At 39.9% G+C, this 26,000-nt stretch overlaps 1 protein-coding gene across 1 annotated transcript in view; it reads right to left on the bottom strand.

Moving 5' to 3' along the window:
* Positions 1–22,828, bottom strand: part of ITPR2 (inositol 1,4,5-trisphosphate receptor type 2) — a 482,328-nt gene extending 459,500 nt beyond the window's left edge. Inside the window, exon 1 of the mRNA XM_044915443.1 lies at positions 22,735–22,828. Coding sequence (XP_044771378.1) covers positions 22,735–22,826 — 92 coding nt within the window. The 5' untranslated portion in view covers positions 22,827–22,828. The remainder of the gene's footprint in view (positions 1–22,734) is intronic.
* Between the last annotated feature and the right edge of the window lie 3,172 nt (positions 22,829–26,000).

Raw genomic sequence — 26,000 nt, 5'->3', positions numbered from 1 at the left:
TTGCTATTATCTTTAAGGGCTACCATACTGGTTTTATGGTGGAATTATACATGCAATATAGTATTTACCATAAATAAGTACTTCAAAGCCAAAAAACTAAGCAGTGCCTGGTGCAGAGAAAACACATAATAATGACTTATTTAATTTAGTAAATCTAAATTTACTCAACTTCTTGGTGAGAAATGTTATTCAAATATGATATTTAATAGGAAAAATGACATAGACCCGCTGCTCATTAGGCACACTGATATACGCTACACTCATTTCATTAAACAAATACAACTGACCACCTACTGTGGTCTCTTAACTAAGACTTCAAGGAAAAAAAAAACAATAATAAAGGTGTGGAAATAGTCCAGATAAGTTCACATTTAGTTACTGAACATGAAAACCAGCTCAGCGGGGCGCCTGGGTGGCTCAGTCATTAAGCGTAAGGTCAGGATCCCAGGGTCCTGCTCGGTGGGAAGCCTGCTTCTCCCCTTCCCACTCCCCCTGCTTGTGTTCCCTCTCTCACTGTGTCTCTCTCTGTCAAATAAATACATAAAAAAATCTTTAAAAAACAAAACAAAAAAACAGTTCAGAGTGAGAATCTGAACATATTAAAGATCTAAGTTTCAAAAGTTAGCACTCTATCAAGGAACTAATAGTTTCCTGCTCAGCATGAGTCCACAATGGACCAAACGGAAAATTAAGTGCATTATGCCTTTAAATATTAAGTCATCTTAACTTATCTAAATATATCTTAAAGTTTTGAATGTATCTGAATCTTAAGTGTTATTCTCAAACCTTCATGATAATTATTAAAAAAAATACTCCTCTTCTTTTTAAAGAAAAATATATGAATTATTAGAAAACCAATGAAATAGAGCTTAAAGAATAATTGAAATTACAGTCATTTGGAATCTTGGTCTTCAATACTGAGTGTTTTCTCCTATAATAAAGTACATAGAAAGTTATTTCAATAATACCCATACATTTCAAAGTACTTCCTTCCCCACCCAAAGTTAACCTGCACTGGTTCCATTTATGAGCCCTGCCAAGGACGGTATGCTCAGCCCATGCCAATGTCCTGCTGGAGACACCACAGGGCAAGTGAAAAGCTAAAGCTAGACCTGACATCACATTTGGTAAATCCAAATTACTGCCTCTGCAGTCTGAAGAAAGCAGCTTTATGATATGTTTCACAAGATTCCTATAATGCTTTCCTACTTTTTCCTCCCTTTGCACAAATGTTGGTATTTATTCTCCTAATTCTCAAAAAGACACAGGTCCTTCCTTTGAGGACCTAAATGTCTTTGATGATAATATCCAGAAAACCAGTTGCTCAGTAAGTGACACTCAATGGACCCACTGACATCCTAAGACCACAATATCAACCTTAATTAAACTATCACATATAAAACATGCCTTGGACATCTGTTATGTTTTATCCTGCCTCTTTTAGAAGAGGCACCTAATAACTCTTTCCCACCTAATAACTCTTAAGATGGCATGGTTAAGAAACAATGGGATCCCTCCACCACCCAAGAGAGGGTATGAGACCTAGGCGGGCCCCCTCTCTCTCCCATCACACCAGACACAGTGCTTGGTCCAGAGGAGAGAACATAGCCCAAGCAGGGCCAAAGTGCCTCTACAGAAGCAGATATGAACAATGAAAGGAAAGGGAGGGTTCTATCTCCTTCTAAAATCAAGCATTATGAGAGAAAGTGTAGGCCTAGAACTGCCAGAAATCATTTTTCCCCACCATGAATGGAAAAAGTCTGCCAGAGAATAAGTCCTACAAGAAGGAAAGAAGTGAAAAAAGAGAGACAAAATCCTAGTTTCAACTGAACCCCTGGTACCCTCAAGTGAACCCTTGGTCCCAGCTGAACCTGAGGCCAGAACCTCCTCTTGGCTCCCCAGTAATGCAAACCAAAGAGCTCCTATTGTGCTTAAACTACTTGGGTTTCTATCCCTTGCAAAAGAAGTAAATGAAGGTCCTATAAAGTACAGAACTGGTAAAGTATAAGCAACCAGAAAATCCAGATTAGATGAACCACACACCAAATATGTCCAAAATAAAATATGTCCATTTTGTCACTGATTCACTCAACAAATATTCATTGATTATGAGCCAGGCACTGTGCTAGGCATTGAGGAAACATCAGAGTCCAATATAAACCAAACCCAAAGCTTCCAGCTTAATGAAGAGCTATTATTGCACATTAGCACAAGCATTGCCAAGCTCGGATCCAACGGGCGATCTTCAGGGAGTCTTGAACACCATCAAACGCATGTAAACTCTTGTGTTTTTGTACACTCATCTGAAGTTGCAACATGAATTTCCTCAGTCTCAAAGTGACATATGACCCCCACAAGATTAAGGAAAACTCTTAGGGCACAAGCATACCTTAGGATCGAGACACCTCAAAGTTTTTATGGAAATTCTCATCCCTTAACCTTAGCACAGTTTTGTTCAGAGAAGACACACTTTATGGAACAGGCATGTCACAGAAATATCACTCTCTTTTAAAATATATTATGAGCCTAACTCCTTTAATAATTCTTTTTTTCTATAGAAACAAAACTAATAGCTAATAGCTAGTTGCCTTAACCCCTAATAAGTTCAAAAGCATCTCAAATATTAGCGCTTTAAAGGCTGAATAGAGAAGAGGATTTAGACCCTCTCCTGTAGATCACATACAGTCTTCTTAGGATGCTATTTGTGGCCAACATATAGTTCAATGATTTTTTAAAAATCTAATGGGAAGCAAAGAAATCACTCTTCAAAAGGAGGGCTTCCGAGTTGCCTGGGTGGCTCAGTCATTAAGCGTCTGCCTTCGGCTCAGGTCCTGGTCCCAGGGTCCTGGGATCGGGCCCCACATCGGGCTCCCTGCTCGGCAGGAAGTCCCACTCTCCCTGCTTGTGTTACCTCTCTCAGTGTGTCTCTCTCTGTCAAATAAATAAAATCTTAAAAAAAAAAAAGGGAGGACTTCCCCCACCATTAAGTTTTAAAAGGTCCAGCTATCATCACTATCATCAATAGATAACTTTATTTTTTTTCCTTAGCAACTTAATTTGAATTTGAACATTTCTTCATTATAATTTAATAGAACCAAAGAGCAATCAAGTTGCAAAATTCAAAATGTCAATAATTCTGAAAAGTTATAGGGGAAATTAACATTAGAGAAGCTTCTCTTGAAGCTATAAGCTTCATCTACAGTATTTAAAATCAGAGGCAAATAATTTTACAAAGACAAGCTCAAGAAAGGTATCATCTTCTGCAGTCTGACCATCATTTGAATGTTTGGGAGTATCTCAGTACCTACTTTCCAATTCCTTTTGAAGCATATATATATAGGCTGTCTGTTTCACATTTGTCTTTCCTGGACCCAAAAGGAAAGGTATCTCCTTTTCATCAGCAAAATGGTTTTCTACTAAACTGATATTGATCAGAGTCCTATCTGGGAAAAAAAAAAAAAACAGGAAACAGCGTCACTGCTTTTCCTTACTCAAAAATGGTCTTCTGGAGATGTTTTAACAGCAGCTGATTCATTATAACAATTTTCTCACAAAAACTTCCTCTAAGAATTTGATTTGGTGGCTTTCATCTTGGCTTTTCCTACTCTGAGACTACCAAAGCAGATTGCTTTTCAAGGCAAAACAACTTCTTTCCGAACCTCCTGCCATTCCTGGGAGTGAAACTAAAGACCAAGTAATCAAATGTCCACAATGATTTTTTTTTTTTTTATCCTGCCCAGATAATTCACCGATTCCTATTTACCGGGTACGCACTACCTTCACTCTTCAATAAGAGATGTCTCCCTAGGGAGAGACGATCTCACCTGACATTTTAGTAAGATTTCCCAACCCCCTCCCACACGGTATGACTCTCTTGCCTCCTGGAGGAGGTGAGAGAACAATGTCATCAGCAGCCATTTTGCCCCACGAATAAAACCAGCTACTGTCTTTCCATAGCACGTGCTCTTATCTACCTGTATCTGATTTTCTCATTCTTTCTCTTATATGATGTCAAGCTTCAAACTTACTCAAAATATTCTTTAAACCATCCTTTTTTTTTTTAAGATTTATTTACTTATTTGAGAGAGCGAGAGAGAGAGAGAGCTAGAGCGCACAGGGGGTAAGGGCAGAGAGCGAGGAAGAGAGACTCTTAAGCAGACTCCACCCTGAGCACGGACGACAAAGTGGGGCTTGATCTCACGACCCTGAGATCATGACCTGAGCAGAAATCAAGAATCTGGCGCTTAATCGACTGCACCACCCAGGTGCCCCTTAAACCATCTTTTTAAGAAACTGTGTTTAGGGTCCAATTATCTTGCCAAACTGATGGTTTCCAGCCAAACTCCTAATCAAGAAGGAAAAGACAAACCTCCACGGACACCCTATCTTACGGGACATGCGATAAGAAACACATGTAGATTTTGTAATATACTCACTCTCTCCCACAAACCAATACAGCTTTCAGCTTTTTCTTTTTCAAGTTCCTCTAGATCTGCACACTAAGTCATAATGCTCTGCCCAATAACAAATCATATGGAAAAAATACATCCATTAGGAGAGAAACAATTTTTCAACTGTGTGTTGTTTCTGGGTTGTACACTGAGGGCTTTGTCATGAGAGACCACATCCGTGCAGGATGGTGGCGTCTTCTGCCAGGATAAGGAGAAATTATCCTAAATCATAAAGAATAAAAAACCTTCATGGTCCCCCTTGGCCCTTGCTCTTGTCCTGTCAGAAGAAGGTCTGTGGAAGGCGCAAGATGCACTCTGAATGGAGATTGCACATTACCAAGAGAACTCCCTGGTCCTTTCTCAGTTTCCTCTTGCAAAGCAATTGGACAGATAGTCCCTACAGTAAATGGTCTCCAAAAATCCTTAGAGTTTTTTTCCCCCCATGGTGTCCTGTATTTCAATGTTAAGTGAATGAAATGACATCCCTTTGGTTCCCTGCCTTATTCAATATTCTAAACCACTGAATTCTCTCTAAATATAAGAAAGCTGTGATCGCCACTTTACCCGTGTCCACCCTCTGTAATTCTTCCCTTTTCCAAGCACAGCATCAAGGGATGTTCAGACTTCCCTTCCTTTCACACACCAATCAAAAGCCCCTTCCATGACTGGAGAAAAATCTAAATTCCAAGAACTTGGCAGTGCTGGGGCTGTTACTAGGCCAGACTCATTAGCATTCCAAACAGGGCCTGAAGAACTGCTAAGTAGCAAAGTTTTCTTTAAAGGGCTTGGAATTTAAAAACAGGAAAAGAAAGGATGTGATAGGAAATGTTTTATTTTCCCTCATTCAATGTTACATTTCCTTTAATTTATGGATATCTTGATTTACACACATAATTGTGCTGAGTATTTCACACTTTAAACTTCCCTGAACGCTGGAGTTAGAAGAAACAGCTTGACCAGATGTCTTTTTTAACAATCAATAAACCCTAAATCCGTATCTCATCTCCTCTCTCATGTCTCATTAAAAAAAAATTAATAAAAAAGTATACCTTAATGACACTCCAAATACCATGATTGATCTGCTGAATTGTAGTCAGATGATACTTGGAGTGTAGTTTTAAAACCGCTGCCCCCGCCTGGGGGGCTCAGTCGTTAAGCATCTGCCTTGGACTCAGGTCATGATCCCAGGGTCCTCGGATCGAGCCCGCATTGGGCTCCCTGCTCAGCAGGGAGCCTGCTTCTCCCTCTCCCTCTGCTCTTTCCCCAGCTTCTGCTTTCTCTCTCAAATAAATAAAACGTTTTTAAAAAAAATAAATAATAAAACTGCTGCCTAAAACAAGATATTTAATTATATATATATGTTTTATATTTATGTATAACTAAATTATTTCTATGTTCCTTCATCAATAAACACAAAATAAAATCAAGAAAATACTGGGTTATGTAACTAACTCAACATTTTCTTTTTATTTACATCACTGCTACAATAGTGGGAAAACATTGGGAAATGTTTTATAGGCGAAACATTTTCTGGCTTTTTAAATTATAGCAAATCTGGAAAAAGAAACCATTGATATTTAAATGTGTAACATGACTCAACTCATGCTAGTAAATAGATTTAGGTGACCTCCTTAGGACGTTATCATTTAAAGAAAATATATATGAATTTTTAAAACATCTGGCATGTACCTGTATAGCTTTCCAAACATTCACACAGACATAACATCATTTCATACCCCCAAAGAACCACTGAGGAACAGAGGACACATATAATTAGTACTCCCAATTTAAAGATGGGGAACTGAATTCAGATATTAAATACTCTGTCCAAGTTCTCAGAACCTCTTCAAGGTAGAATAGAATTCAAACCTGAGCACTTCAACAGCTTTTCCAAAATCCACATTGCCTTTAAAAGCTCATTATCAAACATCTATTTACTTAATGATTTGATTTCAACCTTGAAATTAAATGATTTCTAGATAATTATATCATAACTAACCAATTTCTTCAGTAGTTCAAAGTGGACCCAAGTTTTAAATATTAAAATAGGAGGAAAAAAATGAGTTGAAGACAGACTTTTAAGAGTTAGAAAAATTTACTGTGCCATTTCTGAAATGGTTACACAAAGATCACATTTCAATATTACATATTAATTAGGAATCATAATTCATATCTAGCTCTGGCACAAAATACATTTGTTTTACGGGGGAATTTTTAATTGAAAGTATTTTTGCAATAAAATTTTCTAATTTTTGAGATCTGAACTAATGATTTATTATCTCAGAATCTGTATTTTAAACCTGCTTTTTATACATCTCCACAATAATAATTAATTCATGTACACTGTGCGCACATTAGGTGCCACAATTACCCCATCAAGTGGATAAGCTACTCGTGCCTAAACAAAAGCTATCTACATTAAAAGGAAATACATTCACAATTAAATGTACTGTAAGAAATAGAGATTCTCATGTATATACTTTCATGGAAAAGATTCATGTCTCAAATTATGTTTATTCATGTGCTAATGAATAATGTATTTATTTTGAAAAAGTCTGTTTCATAAACTCCCTTTTTTTTTTATTTTGTAGCAACATTATTGAAGTATTATTTAGGTACAATAAACTGCTGCCTTCCCTCTGACCCCACACCATGACCCCCACCCTTTGATTTCCTCAGAGTCCCTTCAAGAGCTGATGCCAAAGGTTAGACTGGACCAGACTTGAGGCTTTACTACAGCATGTAGAAGTATTCAGATAATCCTCCTTTTCATCAAGCAGTAAACTGCGCCTGAAACAGCGCTAGTATAAAAAGCCCAAAAGTGGGGCGCCTGGGTGGCTCAGTTGGTTAAGCGACTGCCTTCGGCTCAGGTCATGATCCTGGAGTCCCTGGATCGAGTCCCGCATCGGGCTCCCTGCTCGGCAGGGAGCCTGCTTCTCCCTCTGACCCTCCCCCCTCTCATGTGCTCTCTTTCTCTCATTCTCTCTGTCTCAAATAAATAAATAAAATCTTTATAAAAAAAAAAAAAAAAAAAGCCCAAAAGTACTAAACTGGAAAGAGAATAGTCTTCTAGAAGCACGAAAGGTAATTAAAGTCTCTCATTTGAAAATCTGATTGAAAGGGGTGCCTGGGTGGTTCAGTTGGTTAAGCGACTGCCTTCAGCTCAGGTCATGATCCTGGAGTCCCGGGATTGAGTCCCGCATCAGGCTCCCCGCTCTGCAGGGAGTCTGCTTCTCCCTCTGACCCTACTCCCTCTCATGTGCTCTCTCTCTCTCTCTCATTCTCTCTCTCAAATAAATAAATAAAATCTTTAAAGAAAAAGAAAAAGAAAATCTGATTGAAAGGACATAGGAAATATGGCTTCCTGGAAGTTAAGGGGTAATCCTATTTGGCTGCAGTGGGCGCGTGTTGTCTTTGCCTTTCCAGTGTCCACGGCCTTTCTCTGGCAACAGAACCCTGACAGAATAATGGAGAAGGGCTCTTCTCCCACTCAGAGCATGATGATGTCACCTCTGTAAGCAGAGCATCTCATTCCCTAGCCACAATGTTTGGCTGAAGATGGGACCATTATCCCAGTAGAGCAACAGTGACGACTGCTGTCCTTCTGGGGTCTGAGGAAATGAGGCACTCTTTTCAGCTCTGGGTGTAAGAGGATAGGGTACTGTAAGGCAGAAGTTGCTAGCAGCCATGCCGTCACCATAGGCGGAAGCTTGCCTGAGGATGGAATCAACGCTCATGATAAAACAGAATCAAGGGATAGAGTCTATAACGTGCTATGCCTAGACTCTTCGGTTACCTTGATTACAAAGTTCTCTTTGCTGACGATTGTTCCAGTTGGGTCCTCAGTTTCTTGCACCCTGATTAATAAAGGGTCTTCAGATTCACTAGTTCTGTCATAACAAGGAAAGTGACATGTTTGGAGCTCTTATCCATTACTCCAGTAGGACTAGAAAGAGCAAACTGGTATAAACTGCAACAAAAGGAATTTATGTTAGCTGAAAGGAAGCATCACAGAGAAACTTTCAAAAAAGTTTATAAAGAGGGGGTTTTTAAGTGTTTTCCTTTAATGCTTTTATTTACAAGAATTCTTCAATAGTTTGTGTGCATATATATATACACTAAGATTCCAGTGATAGTAAAATCTCCTTTTATGGCATAACTAAAAGAAAGCTAGAGCCTGCATATTTTTGTTCATTAGGTATATCCAAGAGGCAGCAGTAAGAACACTCTCCATGCCTTTCAGATCCCTATGATTTTGTCTAAAAATCATTAGTATTCCCAGGATAAGTAACCATCATCATTTGATTAGTCACTATTCAAAATTTAACAAGATTATCCTAGGCAAATTTTTTTATTTATAAACTGATTAATTATCCAAATTAGATAAATGGTTTTGCTAATCCCTCTACCAGTCACAGATGTTCATTAGGAGTTCTTGGCCAATAGGAAACTAGAGAAGCTGTCCAGTGGAAAATTGTGCAAAATCTCTACCCTAATGGCTCCAAAGCAAACATTTGTTTTTTGGTTCAATAAATAAAATAGAATTGTTTCCTTTTACCACTATGTTCTACCAGGGAAGAAATGTTAGGAACTAAAATAACAGGTTGTCTTTAAAATGTAACAAGACTTGAAAATTCTAGTCAAGGAAGATAGGGCATATATATGCCAAGCAATTCTAAGGTTATTACTAATGTTGATACACTTCAGGTGTTTGCATTACATCAAAAGGATAGCAGGCATCAAACCACTAATAAAAGATAAATATAACATAATAAAAAAAAGATAAATATAAGTGCCTTCAATTTAGTAACCTGCATTATCAAAGTGAGGAAGAAAAAAAAGCCAAAACCAAAATAAATAATAGATAAGGCACTGTGCCTTTGAACAGCCTATTAAACAAATACCAGCTTAAATTGGTTTACTGCAAAATTTTATAAACATAATGCAGGAGAACTTTCAACATCCATGCACTATGAACTCAACCAAGCTTCCAAAAAGAGACTCATGCTGATTTTTTGGGTGTAATAACAATAATAGTAGTAGTAATAACAGTGGTTTCTACCTATTTAATTTAGGTGCCTGATGCTAAGGGTTTGATGTTTACTAAGTGTTTCACAATGTTAATTGCCATTAATCTCATGGCAATAGTATAACCTAAGCAATAATCCCACTTTACAGATAAAGAAATAGAGGTTTCAGTATTAAGTAACTTCTTAAGGTCATACCAAGAAGCCTGGAGTTGTAATTTGAAATCAGGTTTGTCTGAACCAAACTCAGAATTTCGTTAGTACCTATTATCTGACAGATACTGTGTGCAGCATTAGGGACATAATTGTGAACAAAACCAGACAGGCTCTGCCCTTACAGAGTTTAAGTAAAATTAAAACTACAACTGTGATAAATTTTCTGAAGGGAAAAAAAATGGTGCTATATGAGCATACAAAAAAGGAGCTCACACAGTCTGGGAGACCAGGAAAAGTTCACTGCAGAAGGGTCAGTGAGCTGAAATCTGAATGATGAATAGGTTAGGTATAAATTAGGTAAAAGGCAAAGGTTTAAGCAGGGAAACCTACCAGACAGATGAGAAAACATGTAAAAAGGCCCTGTGGTAAGAGGGAACTCAGAATGTATATGCAACTAAAACAGGTGGCGGCGGGCAGGGGTGGGGAGGGGAGAGAGGCATTGTGCCTGAAGCAGAAAACCAGGGAAGAAAGCATGGAACAAGATGAGGCTTGTATCTCAGAGTCCAGAAAAGCCTGAAGTTGCACTGGGCTTAATGACCTTTTATCCATACATAAGCAAATGAAAGAGAAACTCTCAAGTCTATGTGTTCCATTTTTAAAATAAAGCATTCAAAAGTCACAATGAATATTTTAATCTGTAAAACTTTTTGGGTCTAAAGTGAAACAATGTTGTCCCTTCAGTGATTCTAAGACAAGTTACTTTTCATCCCCAGTACAGCTCCTTGGTTCAGGCCTCTTCATTTAGACCCTGATTCCTCCTATGCCTACCATTTGCAACCTCATTCTATTCTTTCTCTTTACCATTGTCTGATCCTTCTAGAGCAAAACCTGATCATTTCACTCTCCTTAAAAATCCTTCAATGTCTTCACATTACCTAATGGGGAATATATGATCTGGCCTTTGTCTTCCTATCCAGTTCCATCTTCTGCTAGAATATAGTCAAGCCAGGATTTGAGGATGTCCAGAGAACAGGTTCATTTATTGATGCTCGATTATTCCCAATATATTGGTCACATCAGCATGATTCAAGATGGCTTCTTACCTGCTCATATTACAATTAACTGAATGGAGGGAGGGGAGGGGAGGGGAGATGGCAGCAAAAGCCTCCTTTAAAGGCCTGACCTCAAAGTATAGTACATGATCACCCTGGCTGCAAGGGAGGCTGGGAAATGTGGTCTTTATTCTGGGCACCCACAAACTCAAATACTTCTGTTAGTATGGAAAAAAGGAAAAATGAATTTGAGGGAGTAACTAGCAGTCTCTGATATAGAAATTGAAATAAAAATTCATTTTGCTAAATTGAACAGAGCTCAAACTAAATGATGCAGTTGGCATCAGTTCTTTAGAGTTTATCACATTAATTACAACTTCCATTTCAGAAAAAAAAATGTGCAAAATGAATGTTGACCTACTCTTTAGAAAACTGTCACAGTATAACTTTATATACTATTCCCAAAGTAATTACTGCCTCTCAAAACTCCTACATGACTATTTACCTAAACAGTTCTTTATGCAGTTTCCTCAATAATAACAGTGTTTTTATACTTGCAATTTGATAATATTTTAAAAGACTTTCTGAAAGATTCTTTAGCAGCTAAGACTGGAAATAAGCACTGGGTTTCACCCTAACAGATAACAATGACTTCATTTGTACTGATCAGGGAAGGAGGCTCATTCTTCACATGAGTTTAGAATTGGAACTCAACTATTAAATCACGTCCTGCCAGGTAAATAGGGAAGAAAGGTAAATAAAGGCCCTTTTCTCATTTGTTATTAATCCTAGAGATGGAAGAGATGGATTAATTTAGTTAAGTTTTAAATAACTTTCATTGACAATGAGGCTTAATTTGACTTAAAATGTCACAGTATTTACCATTTCTAGCCACAACTATAGAATCTTTAGTACAACAAAATTCCTTCCTTCACATTTCCTGCCTATTTTAACACACCAGGTTTGAAATTAGCCTCTTTGAAAACATGGTTGAAACCAAAAATCTACTTGAAATGCAAATGTTTAAGTAGTTATGTCCCTGATATCAGTAATGACCTTGAACGCTTTAGCCAAACACAAGTAACTAGTCCTTAAATCATTAACTTATTTTGGATCCCTAATGTAACTATGTTGGTGATTTGTGTAATATACTTTTTAAGTCACTGTCTTTAATTGGTATGATGTGCTTCCACTAAATTAATTTGGACATTACAGAAATGCAGCAAAACCCCAATAATGTTTTGTATCTTTCACCTCAAAAGTATTTTTCTAAAGATATTACAATTTAAACACCTATCATAGAAGATCATGGCACATTACAATGAGAGGAAATAGAATGACATTGTTTTACTTTTTAAATTATTTTGTAATTTGTACATATCTATATTTTTCACTTTATTTCTCTGTCCTATATGCAAATACACTTCAAAGAAGTTCTTATTTGTACATTGCTACCAGTGAAGATTCCAAGAATAAGAGCAAATAACAACACTGGAGAATTTTAAGTTCTTAAAGAGAATGGCCAAACATGTATATATTGGAATAAGCTTGAGTCAAAGCACATTCTAACAGACTCAGTCAATAGACGGAATATAAATTAATGAAGAAAAAAAATACTGCAACTTGCTCTCTTCAACCTGTATTTAAATGCTTATCCTTTTCCAGAACTTATTCCTAAATTTCAAAAATAAAAATTACCAGTTGTCATATGCTCTCTTTTATTTTTCTTAAGTTCAATAAATTCCCCAACTATTCTCTGGTTTCATATTAGCAAATTATTTCCAACTAAACTTGTTTGCCAATAGCAGTTAAAATAAAAAATGTCTCTGTGCATGTGTTATATAATATCCACAAAGAGAAAGAGCGGATTTAAAGTAAGAAATTGTCTCATAAAATGCTTACAAATTCACCCTTTGCACACATTAAAAACAAAACTGAACTTTCAGAAATATCAACTTTTCTTTAATGTGGCTATAACACGGAAACCATTAAATAAGGCTATATACATTATTTTTTCCAGACTGTAGGTTTTATCACATGTTGGGCCAGGTAAGTACAGAGATAGGACCCAAGAGATTATTAAACTACCTATTATAGTAAGATTTAATGGCACCATAAAACTAATGACAATTTTCATCTGTTTTAAAAGAATTACCTATATGGATTCTCAAAACATTTAATAAGAAGAACAATTACATTGACTTTTTTCCAGAGAAGGACTGATGTTAACAGCTACTTAGAGATTTGAGAATATATGTATTCTAAATATTTATGGAGCCAAGCACTTGAGATACTCAGTGACAAAACCAAAAAATCCCTGCCTTCGAAGAGTTTATAGCCAGACGATAAACAATGGATATTTAAATAGTAAATTATATGGTATGTAATAAGATAGTATTGGGGGGAAGGTAAAGCAGGATAAGGAGAATAGGAAAGACTGAGGCAAAATGTTAAATATGTTACCAATGACCCACCAATTCCACAGCTAGGTATATACCTAGTAAAAGAATTAAACATATGCATACACACAAAAACCTGTACAAGACTATTCATAGCAGCATTATTCATAATACTTAAAAAGTAGAATCAACCTCAAAGATCCCTCAACTGATAAATAGAGAGACACAACATGCTAAGTCCTTACAATAGGATACTGTTTGGCAATAAAAAGGAATGGAGTGCTGGTACGTGCTATGACATGGATGATTCTTGAAAACATTATGCTTAGTAAATAAGCCCAGACACAAAAGGAGGATTCCACCTATGTGGGGCACCTAGAATGGGTAAATTCATAGAGACAGAAAGTAGACTAGGGGTTACAGAGAGGAGGAGGGGACGTGGACAGAGTGATTGTCTAAAGGGTACAGAGTTTCTGTCTGGGATGATGAAAAAGTTCTGAAAATGGATACTGGTGATGGTTGCACAACATTGTGAATGTGATGAATGCCACTGAATTTTACACTTAAAATAGTTAAGATGGTAAATTGTATGTTATATATATTTTCCCACATTTACTATTTAGAAAGGCACTAAGAAGTTACTATTAATTTACCTACTAAGCGGTGATCTAAGCTCACACTCCTCTTAGCTCTTTCTCTCCCATACCGGACTGCCCAGAAGACGGCAGAAATCAGAGAGCTCTGCTCAGTGATTTCTCTGGTAATCAAACCTGCCATTGTGACTTCCTTCATTCACATAAGCGAATAATCCAAATGGAGCCAAATTCCATCACTCGATATTCTGAAATTTAAGAAGAAAAATGCAGAGTATAGGAATTGCTGGATCCAAGTCATGTGAAAGGCAGGACTCAGAGAAAGTTTTGCTATTTAGATTCCCAGAGCAGCCTTGGGTTTCTGCCTTTCTTACTGCTCAGTTGTTGAGCTCATCATTCAATTTCTTGGAGCTCCTCCAGTATCCTTATAATTAACATTTCCTTCTTTGCTTAAGCTAGGCAGAGATGGTTTCTGTTCCTTACAAACAAAAGAACCTTATTTCTAATACATTATAGACTTTTGATTCTTAGCTTTTATCCATATGGGAAAATGATATACACGTATATTTTGCTTTCCAAATCTTTTGGGCTTTTGAGATCAGGTAGAAAGAATTAAGATAGTAAAGGGTACTGACAGATTGTTTTTTCAAGAGTCCCAAGACAATTCAATACAAGGTTTGTAAATAATTTAACTAAATGTGAGTTGGAACATCATTTTATTCTCTGAAATTTTCACAAAAAACAGGTATCCTCCCCACCCACCCTCCATCAGAAAGTAGAGCATTCCTATGAAACCTTTCAAAAGCCGAAACGGCATAAAGCAAAGAAGCAATTACCATTTCATAAAAGCAAAAATCCTCTTTGGATTTCTTTCAATTAGTGAAGACAGGTATTAATGTAGGTCTTTTGTAAAAGTAAAATGGGATAAAGTGAACTTTCAGATAGTAGGAGACACCTGTAATACACTTTGATTTGCCACTAGAAAAGTCAATCAACAACTTTATGGTCCAGTTTTATTTTTTGGCTTGTTGTGGGTTCTGTTTGTTTATGCTCTTATATTTAGCTCTGACGATCCTTGCATAATTTGAGGAATCCTCTTTTCTTTTTTTTTTTTTTTAAGATTTTACTTATTTGACAGAGAGACACACAGTGAGAGAGGGAACACAAGCAGGGGGAGTGGGAGAGGGAGAAGCAGGCTTTCCGTGGAGCAGGAAGCCCAATGTGGGGCTCGATTCCCAGGACCCTGGGATCATGACCTGAGCCGAAGGCAGAGGCTTAACGACTGAGCCACCCAGGTGCCCCAAGAATCCTCTTTTCGATAGGAGATAAGATGTGGAGAAGAGTAGTGTCTACTTTTAGTGATTGTTTTAAAATTAGTCATTACCACGAGGCCTTGGAGAGCTAGATATCTAGGAATTACTTAATTAAAAACTTCAGTTTTCTCTAGGACTCTATTGAGAAGTGTTTTGGATAACTAATACCTAGTAAAAGTCCAGCATTTTGTAATTTTCACAAAGAAATTTTTTTTAAGATTTTATTTATTTGACAGAGAGAGAGAGAGCACAAGCAGGGGAGGAGAAAAGGGAAAGGGAGAAGCAGGCTCCCTGCTAGGAGGGAACCCGATGCGGGGCTCGATCCCAGGACCCCCGGATCATGACCTGAGCCGAAGGCAGACGTTTAATTGACTGAGCCACTCAGGCGCCCCCCACACAAAGAAATTTTTTATGAGGATATTTTAATAGTAGATCAAATACCTTACTAATCGATAGAACCTCAATAACACATTTGAATTCTAAGAATTTAGGCATGTATTCAGATTATGCTTTGTTCACTTCCTAAGTCTTTCCCTGTGTTCATGGGAATCTATGAAAGGTATTCTATACCAAATGAGAATGTGTGTGTGTGTGTGTGTGTGTGTTGAACAGTCACAGGCAGTATGAGGCAAAAACTTAGAGGGTCTGAACCAAATTTAAACTTCTCACATTTGGTAAATAAGCATAAAGTATGTTTTTAGATCATTTCTTCTATCTTTTCATATCTCAAAAATATCAAATTGTTTCCATCCTTTTTTGGAGCTATCAAATGGACAGTAAAATTTCACCAAGCTTCTTTTTCAATGGAAGAAAAAAGTACCAAGAATATATGATCAAATTATGGGTCTGGATTTGAGACAAGTATCCATCCTCATGATCTTTCAAAGTGCAGCTTAAATACCACCTCCTCCTCGAAGCCCTCCCCAGATCATACCAGCCAGAAGCAACGAATCCTCTTCTGACTCCTTTATGATACTGTTTTTAACCATCTTATGACATTTGAAAAGAACTGCCTCATGTTGTGGTTCTTCAATATCAGTCTTACCTCCATCACTGGTTACTAATGGTAACTAGCAACCACTAGTTAGTTCACAAATATTTATTGAACAGGAATTGTGTGAGGTGCTAAGCCTACAAAGATTAAAATGACAGTTCCTTCCCTTGTGGCATTTCTAGCACTAAGAGCAAAGAAGGTGTCAATACATTTACTCCCACAGATCCTAGCCAAGTTCTCAAAGGAATCTCATATCATAAATTCTCAAAGACAGTTTTAGTTTTTTGCGGTTTTTTTAAGACTTTATCTATTTATTTGAGAGAGAGAGAGAGCAAGCAGGCAAGCATGAGCAGGGGGAGAGGCAGAGGGAGAAGCAGACTCCCTGCTGAGCCAGATGCGGGGCTCCATCCCAGGACCCTGGGACCATGACCTGAGCCAAAAGCAGAGGCTTAACTGACTGAGCCACCCAGGCGCCCTGACAGTTTTAGTTTTTGAGATAATAATTTAACACAGTATAAGATCTAGCATCTCTGGGGTGTCTGCGTGGCTCAGTTGGTTAAGCATCTGCCTTCAGCTCAGGTCATGATCCCAGGATCCTGGGATTGAGCCCCACATTGGGCTCCCTGCTCAGCAGGGAAGTCTCTCTCTCCCTAAGCCCCTCCCCCTTCCTCATCCATTCTCTCTCTCTCTCTCTCAAATAAATAAATAAAATACTAAAAAAAAAAAAAAGATCAGGGGCACCTGGGTGGCTCAGTCGTTAAGCGTCTGCCTTTGGCTCAGGTCATGATCCCAGGGTCCTGGGATCGAGCCCCGCATCGGGCTCCCTGCTCGGCGGGAAGCCTGCTTCTCCCTCTCCCACTCCCCCTGCTTGTGTTCCCTCTCTCGCTGTGTCTCTGTCTGTCAAATAAATAAATAAAATCTTTTAAAAAAAAAATCTAGCATCTCTTCCCACTGTATCCCAAGCACATAGTCAGGGTTCATTAAATATTTGTTGAATGAATTAATGACTCCATCTGTGGCATGCTCCAGCATAAACCATATCACAAGGAAAGTTACATGGACTTGATTCATGATGTAAACACATCTTCAATTTTATGATTAAAGTTTTTTTTCTAAATAACCCCATCATTTAACTTATTCTCAATTCTGGGTTGGATTTCTGTGGGTATGTGTTGGTATAAACTACAAAATAGCTATTGCTAACCAATTATTAATTTTTTATTTTGAGAGAGCTAATCCATCCATTTTGAAGATACTTAATAAAGGGGCGCCTGGGTGGCTCAGTCATTAAGCGTCTGCCTTCGGCTCAGGTCATGATCCCAGGTTCCTGGGATGGAGCCCCACATCAGGATCCTTGCTCAGCAGGCAGTCTGCTTCTCCCTGCTTGTGCTCACTCTCTCACGCTCTCTTTTTCTGTCTCTCTCTCTCTGGCAAATAAATAAATAAAATCTTAAAAAAAAAAAAGATAAATACTGTTGACCAACAGTAATAAGAAACTGAAGAATCCTTAAAAATATCACTTTCACTTTAGCTAACTCTTCTGACAATACCAGTAATTAATTAAAGAATGTTTAATTAAAGAAACATATCTAGAATCTGGGAATACAGGAGATACAAAAGTGAAAATGAAAATCACCTATCCATTCACCATGCAGTACCACCACCGTTAATATGCTATTCTATTTTTTTCACTATTTTCCATATATAGTGTTTTGTATTTTTTAATTAGAATTATGGTTTTCTGAAGGCATATATTGAAAACTTTCCTATCTAAATCTGCATGGGAGAAGAAAGATAACCACAAAAAATAGGCATCAATTCATTTGAAAGGCACAGTTTTATCCATTAAATGAATGAATGAATGATCATTAAACTTTCACTTCTCATTATAATCTGATGATCTGTTACCAAGATCTGGTGTTTAAAAAAAAAAGGAGTAAAATTCATTCTGTGATTATGCTATAAATTTGTCAGAAAGGTCCATTATTACTTCTTCTAAATTTATATATGAAGAGACACCCTGTGCCTGGAATTTCAGTTTTAAATTATGAGTCTATCGTATTCTGTCTATATTCCATCTGTACAAGAACAGTTCCAAGGGAAAAATGCGATTATGAAATATGCTACCTATGCAAAAAAAAAAAAAAAATCTGCTGTTAAACTTAGAATGAAGCCAAGGAGTTGCCTGTGAACTCTAGTCAATCAGAAGGAAGCATCAGGGGCATTTGAGGAGGGATGGTTGTTTACCTGACTGAGCTCTCTCCACAAGAGCGTGTCTAAAAACTGCAATGTTATTTATGGAATGACTTCTAAGTTTAAGAAACAGTCGACCTGTTAGCTTAAAATAGGCTTTATGTTCACCACTTCAGAAACTGTCTTTGTACTTGAGCAGATTTCAAGTTCCATAACGTGACACGACTAACCCTTAGACTTTCCAAAACAACCAAGTATTCAAGATTATACTGTCTTCTTCCTCTCCACTGAACACGCATGCAAATATTCAATGGATTTTTAGATATTTTTATCACAATAACATATGCCTTAGCCAAAACAAAGCTAAGTTTATATAGCTAGTTCTAGCAGGAAATACCGGCTGCTAACTTGAAGGGTTCTATTTGGAAGACTAAAGATAACCTACAAATTATTCTAAAATAACACTTGACTATAACCATTCCTTGTTTCATCTACTTAACTCTTCACTGATCAGACAGTCCTAGGAAGAGAAAGATTTTTAAAGCTATAATAAGAGTAGCATAATTCAATGACAAACAGAAAAGATAATAATAAATCAGATCTGCACACATTTAAATATCCAAAACATGAAACAGAGTAAAAGATCAGGAAGGGAAATTCAAGGGACTATAATTAGGAACAATAAAAGGTACGCATTTAAAGTTTTATTCATCCGAGGAATGAAGTCAGAATTATAAACCGTGTGATACACCACCACCCTACCTAACGTCCATCATTGAACATGGAAACAAAGGAACTGAAAAGTTCACTGAATTGGCCAAAATCAAGCGAGAAAGTACAAAAATAAGGGGTCCAATCTTCTGTCACTCTGCCTAAGAGATTATTATGATGCTTTGTAATCACTGCATCCATGATGCCACCTGAGGGTTTCCTGAGACTTTAACTAGTGGGTGTTGAATCTTGGTAGACCGTGTGAAGAAGCAATCACTTACACACACACACACACACACACACACACACAAATACACTTATGCACACATGTCATTTACTAACCTCTCAACCATGTGGAGGATAGACAATGAAGGAGTTCAATACCTTTTCACTGATTCTATCCCACCCGTCCTGGAAGTTCTGCTGCACTCATTCCCACTGTATGGTATCTAACCATTGGTCAAATGGATGGACCCAGAAATATGAAATGTCACATATGGCAACGACCAGGGAAGTAAGTCTCAGGATAACGAAAATTTTAAAGGGGAGAAAAAACAATTACCACTACATTTGAAATTTTACAGCAGATCCCAAAACTCCCTCCCTTCTTCTTTTTTTTTTTTTTTAAGATTTTATTTATTTGTCAGAGAGAGAGCACAAGCAGGGGGAGCTGCAGGCAGAGAGAGAGGGAGGAGCTCCCTCCCACTGAGCAGGGAGCCCGACATGGGACTCGATCCCAGGACCCTGGGATCATGACCTGAGCCGAAGGCAGATGCTTAACGACTGAGCACCCAGGCACCCCTACTGCCTCCCTTCTTTTCTAAAAAATAAAAATAACAACCTTAAAACATACCAGTAGTAAAAAGATTTACTTAAAATATATGCACCATCATCATTCTATAGGATTTAAAGTTTTCCTTAAATCAATATGTGTTTCCTAAATAGGTCTTTAGATGAACAGTTAAGTTAGAAAATACCAATTAGGCCCCTCTGGCACCTACACAAGCTGGGAGAACAAGACCTCAGTCAGCAACACTTTGAGATTCAGAAACATCAAGTAAGTATTGGTTAAAGGATAACTGGAGAAAAAAAAGAGGAAATGCAAATCTTTGCAACTGGGGCATTCTAATTTCTCACAGACTGAAAAATCAAACTTAGAAGCTGGGTCACAGAGCCCAAGAAAATCCTCCCACATTTCCAGTAGGAAGTACCTCTAAGAGGAGCTTGCTAAACTCTCATAGAGTGAAACTGATTTTTTTTTTTAGCAGAAAAATTCATTACCTGATTACAAGACTTCCCAAAGCTAAATGATAATAATGCATATCCTCCAAAACTCCCTTATGTGCTAAATGTCAAAAGCAAATGTTAATTTGCAGACAAATATCTTTACCAAGAATTACCCTGAAATGCTGTGTAAACTAAGTTCTCATTAACTACTCCCTTAGGCTGAATTTTAAAAACCATCATGCTATCAAAAGTGTCAGGTAGATAAAAAGCTAAAACAGAAATCAGAAACTTTAAGATGAATCTTTAGCTCCACAAGTTAGAGAAAAGAATATCCAATCAAAGCACCGAGCTTCACCAAGGGCAGCATTTCTAAAGATCCTTCCGTACCCGCAGAATCAAGCTGTACAGAGGTCTTGTCCTATTAACCTCAACGACATTCAGTTTGTTAACAGAAAAATAATACTACACACATTCTAAGGAAACTCAACTTTCAAATCACCAGCAAGAAATATTGAATACAAATAAATATTTTTAGAAACATATGCTATGTTAAAGGTGGAGCTTACTTTTCTCAAGGCTTAAAGATTATAATGTGTAACGGAAGAAACCCACATTTTGCTGGGAATCTGGAGACAGGGTTACAGTTTCAGCTTGGGGCATGACTGTCCTCTGTTTCTTAGGCAAGTCACTTCATTTCTCTTCCCCTCAGTTCCTTGATCTCTAAAAGGAACAGGAGAGACTCCACTAACGTTTTAGCTTCCTGATTTACCATCTCTGGCCTTATGTGAGTATAGGTACACAAACATATCTATGCTGAACAAGACACTACAAAAACATGGCCCTTTATTTATCCAGGTTTTATACTCTATTCCTAGTCCTTTTTATTATTTTGTCTACAAGTGTAACTATTGCCCACAGTCACAAAGGTAGTGATAATTACAATAGCTAACACATAAGTGCTTATTACACATAAGTCCTTATTACGTGCCAGGTACTGGGCCAGGTACTGGGCTAGGCTCTTTACATATATTAACTCCCTTCTTCCTCAACACAGCCCTATGAGATAGAAACCAGTATTATGCCCATTTTCAGACATGAGAAAACTGAGATACAGAGCAATTCTGTAACTTGCCCAGAGTCATAAGATTCACAGGCGGATTTGCCAGGATTTGACCCTAAACATTTTGGCCCTGGAGCATTTCCTGCTTAACTACCACCTAGAGAGTCTATGGTGGGAAAGGCGAAGTGCAGCAGAGTTCATCTGCAAAATGTTGTTGAGGGAGCAAAAACTGACCTTATACTGTGAATTCTGTCCGGAACAATCTGTAGCTCATGATTTACAAACCCAACACAGGCACTTGCCATTGATATACTTTTCTTTCACACTTCAGTTTCACAATTAACAGTGACCTTAAAGAGATTAAATTATATCTCCCTCCCTTCTTTCTCCTATTAGGGGAGATGCACAATTAACACAAACGGTGTAAGTACTGGTGACTTTTTCGTCCTCTGCCGAGTAGGCACCACTCAGCTATAATAGGGCTCGCAGTCACGGTCCAAGGACACTGCATGTTCAGTCATGTGCCCTAAAACCTACAAGCAGAAAACAGTGACCAGCCAGGAGTGGAAACACCAGTTCCACAGCCTGAAATCTTGAAGACGGGGCAGTCTGAAGTACTGAGACCAGAAGGTAACCCAAAAAATGCCTGCGCATCAAAATACACTGCCTTGTGCGTTTAAACTGCTAACTGGTATTCACAAGTGCATTTCAACTGCTAACTGGTATTCACAATCAGGACAGAGAGAAAATGCTAGTAATCAAGGAAGTGCTATTTAACCAACTAGCACATGTTATGTTTACATACATATTTCCCCATTCATAAATCAACTCGAATCTCAAGAGCCGCGCACTTGGCCGAGTTCCAGGACAGATTCAGGATTTCAGTGGGCTAAGGCCCAGGAAGGAGAAAAGCACGTCTGAGTTCTGGAACCCAGGAAGCCCTCGGAGACCTCTGAGGGTCACAGCGCTGCACTCGCACCTAGGCTGCCCCTGACAGCGGGGGGCAAGTCCCCGATGGGCAAAGCTGAAAGGAAATTACTTCAGCGGAGAGCGGATGGTGAGCAACCCCCGCAGGGGCAAAGCCACACTTTGGCTCACCACCACATCCCTTGAGTTTTACGTCCAAGGCCACAGACTTTCATCCCCTGCTCTTACAAACCCGGCCCCGAGGGACAGGGGCTTGAGAGTGGTCGCTAGCACACCGGGGAAGAGGTGCAGTTTTGCACCTCTTTAAGGGAAAACAAACATTTTAACGAAAACAACCCATGGAGAAGCTAGCGAAGACTCCTTCGCAGGGCCTGTCTCGGGGCTTTTGAATCACTTCCTCCTTTTCTGATGTCTCTGAGCTTGAGATTACGAAGTTGCTGAGAAAGTCTTGCCGCTCGGGGCAGCTTCCTGCGAGCGAGCCGAGCGCGCGGCGCTGTCCGCGGGCGCAGACCCAGCCGCGCGGCCCGGCCACCCTCGGGCGGGAGCTGGGGGACACTGCGGCGCGAGCAGGGACAGGGACGGTTCAGGAGACGGAGCGCGGGCGCTGCCCAGCCCGCGCCCCCCGGCTTACCCCAGGGTGCTGATGAAGCCGTTGACCGAGCCCTCCGCGTACAGGGACACGATGTCCCCTATGTAGAGGAAGCTGGACATTTTATCAGACATGCTGCTTCATGCTCCAAAGTAGACGTCCCTCCTCTTCCCTTCTCCGGGGAGCCGCCGCGGCAGAGGCGGAACGGAGCGCACGGCAGCAGCGCCGACAGCGGCGGCGAAGGGCACGGCCTGAGTGACCGAGTGTCGTGGCTCAGCCCTGCCCCCGCGCCGGGGGAGCTGACCAGGAGCGAAGCCGCCGCTGCAGACACCCCGCGACGTGCGCAGCCCCGGCGCCCCGAGAGCCGCAGCCGACACTTCCCCGGCAGGTTTCCTGTTCCTTTCAGAAGTTTTCTCTCCAACACCTTTGCTCCTCCTCCCGCCTCCTCCGCTCCCCCCTCCGTGTCCCCTCCCCGCTCTGCGCCCCACCGCGGCCGTCCCCGGCGCCCGGCGGCTGCTGGTGGTTGCAGAGCCCCTCGGTCCCCTCGGGGGAATTTTTGGACCAGGTGGCGATGCCCATTGGGCTGAGGGGTGGAGAGGAGCCCGGGTGAAGGGGGTGGGAGGCCAATCAGCGAGCGGCGGCCGGGGGCGGAGCTGGACCCGGGCGGGGCGACTGTGCGGAGGCCCGGCCACCCGGGAGGCGGCGCGCTGTGGTGTACGGCGGGAGCTGGTGGGGCTGCGGGGGCCGCGAGCCGGGGAGAGGGCGCCTCATAGCTGCCCTGGAGCGTCCGGACCTGGCGTGCGACAGTCCCCGCCGGGGAAAGCAAAGGATGGCGGGGCCCAGACGTTTTCCCCGAGCTCTTAAGGGGGCAGGGAGGGTGACAATTGGCCTTGAGGCGGGCGCGGAGGACGCGGAGGACGCCAGCGGTGGAGTGAGCCCCCTAAACGCCGAGAGATGAAAAGGTGGAGCCGGAGTCCATGGGTGGGGTGGGGGTGGGTAATTTGCTGCCGAGGGAAAGGAAAGTGTTGAAGTAAGGGGGGGAAATAGAAATAAAGAATAAATACATAATAAAGAAAGAAAATAAAGAGGGGGAAGGAAGGAAGGAAGGAAGGAAGGAAGGAAGGAAGGACCGCGGGCAGGCGGGGCGGGCGCCGGGGAGGGGCGGAGGAAGGAAGGGAGGGAGGGAGGGAGGGAGGGAGGGAGGGAGGGAGGGTGGGTGGGAGGGTGGGTGAAGGTGGATCTGTATTTACTTGGGAGTATGTGGTTTTGGATTTTGTCTCAAATATATGGCGTTAGTGAAACTTGACCTGTCAGCAGATGTCCAGGTGGACGCGAACCGCCATGGAGGTAAACGTCACTTGGCCGAGCCAGCAATTCTTGTAGCCAACCGGTGGCTGTGAACCTTCTCTAGTCTCCAAGGACACGCCTCCCGTGCTTCCTTAACTCCAAGCCAAGGTTGAGCCCACTGTCATCATCTCACTGACAATCTTCCTGTGTTTACATTTAAAGCTGCTGACTGTTAAAACTCTAGCAGCCACGAAAGTGGGGGCAGGACACGTTTCCACACCTCTGTTGCTTTTGTACCCCTCATCTTATCATTTTAGAAGCCCTACCTTTCTGGAAGACCTGGAGAAGGCAAACTCTTTTGAACGTGGGTTATGACACTAGCAAACTGATTAAAGAATTGCGACCTTGAGTAATCTCCACAGAGCAAGGTTTACAGAAAGGCAGAGGAACGGGGCTGGGCATGTAGAGGGATGTATGTCAAATTGTGCAACTGACCAAAACTTAAATTATAGTTCAGAGATGTCTTACACGTCTTACAGTTAGTTCTGAGATGGTTTGGGTTGAGACTTATAATCACACAATAGAATATGAAAGAAAAATAAGCTTAATAGTCAAATGTGTAGTTTTAGAAAGCCTACAGGAAAGAAAAGAATAGAGTGTTAGACCCAGAATCCAGGAAATGCCCCCGCAAAGCCTGTAAGTATTGAGATAAACTGGACCCAGTCATCTTCCTACCATGCAGCTGACAGATCTCTTTACTTATGTGTTCTCCTTTGGAAAAGGGTACTTAGCAACTTAGAAATGGCTGTTACATGATAGAAACCCTCCTCTGTCTACACAAATGGTATTACTGTTTGGAGCCTCGAAGACATTGAACATGAACTATTTACAAGCTTCAGATGGAACAAAATGATGACCCTGGAAATAGAGGTTTCTGTTTATCCAGGGCATTTGTGTATTACATTCTATCATTGCTCATACTGTGTAGTCCTGTGCCATACATGTAATGGATGCTCAACAATTACTGCTCAAAGTCATAAATGTTTTTCCTTGGATATTGGAACTCTGAAACACTGCTAGAGGAAATGTTAAATGACACAGCACTTTGGGAAACAGTTTAGGACTTCCTCAAAAAGTTGAACATAGAGTTACCATTTGACCCAACAATTCCATCTCTAGGTATATATCCAAGAGAAATGAAAAAAAAAAAAAAAATATATATATATATATATACACACACACAAATGTTCACAGTAGCTTTAGTCATAAAAGCCCAAAGTGGAAATTTCCCAAATGTCCATCAACTGATGAATAGATAAACACAGTGGAACACTATTTGATCATGAAAAGGAATGAAGTACTGATTCATGCTACAACATGGATGAAACTTAAAGAAATTCTGCTAGAATGGGAGAAGATATTTGCAAATGACATATCAGATAAAGGGCTAGTATCCAAAATCTATAAAGAACTTATCAAACTCAACACCCAAAGAACAAATAATCCAATCAAGAAATGGCAGAAGACATGAACAGACATTTCTACAAAGAAGACATCCAAATGGCCAACAGACACATGAAAAAGTGTTCAACATCACTCGGCATCAGGGAAATAAAAATCAAAACCACAATGAGATACCACCTCACCCCAGTCAGAATGGCTAAAATTAACAAGTCAGTAAACGACAGATGTTGGCGAGGATGCGGGGAAAGGGGAACCCTCCTACACTGTTGGTGGGAATCCAAGCTGGTGTAGCCACTCTGGAAAACAGTATGGAGGTTCCTCAAAAAGTTGAAAATAGAACTACCCTATTACCCAGCAATTGCACTACTGGGTATTTACCCCAAAGATACAAATGTAGTGATCCAAAGGGGTACGTGCACCCCAATGTTCATAGCAGCAATGTCCAAAATAGCCAAACTATGGAAAGAGCCTAGATGTCCATCAACAGATGAATGGATAAAGAAGATGTGGTATATATATATATATATATATATATATATATATATATATATATATAT

This window comes from Neomonachus schauinslandi, chromosome 5, assembly GCF_002201575.2.
Source record: "Neomonachus schauinslandi chromosome 5, ASM220157v2, whole genome shotgun sequence".
NCBI lineage: Eukaryota > Metazoa > Chordata > Mammalia > Carnivora > Phocidae > Neomonachus > Neomonachus schauinslandi.
This window is presented reverse-complemented; position numbering and strand designations above follow the sequence as displayed.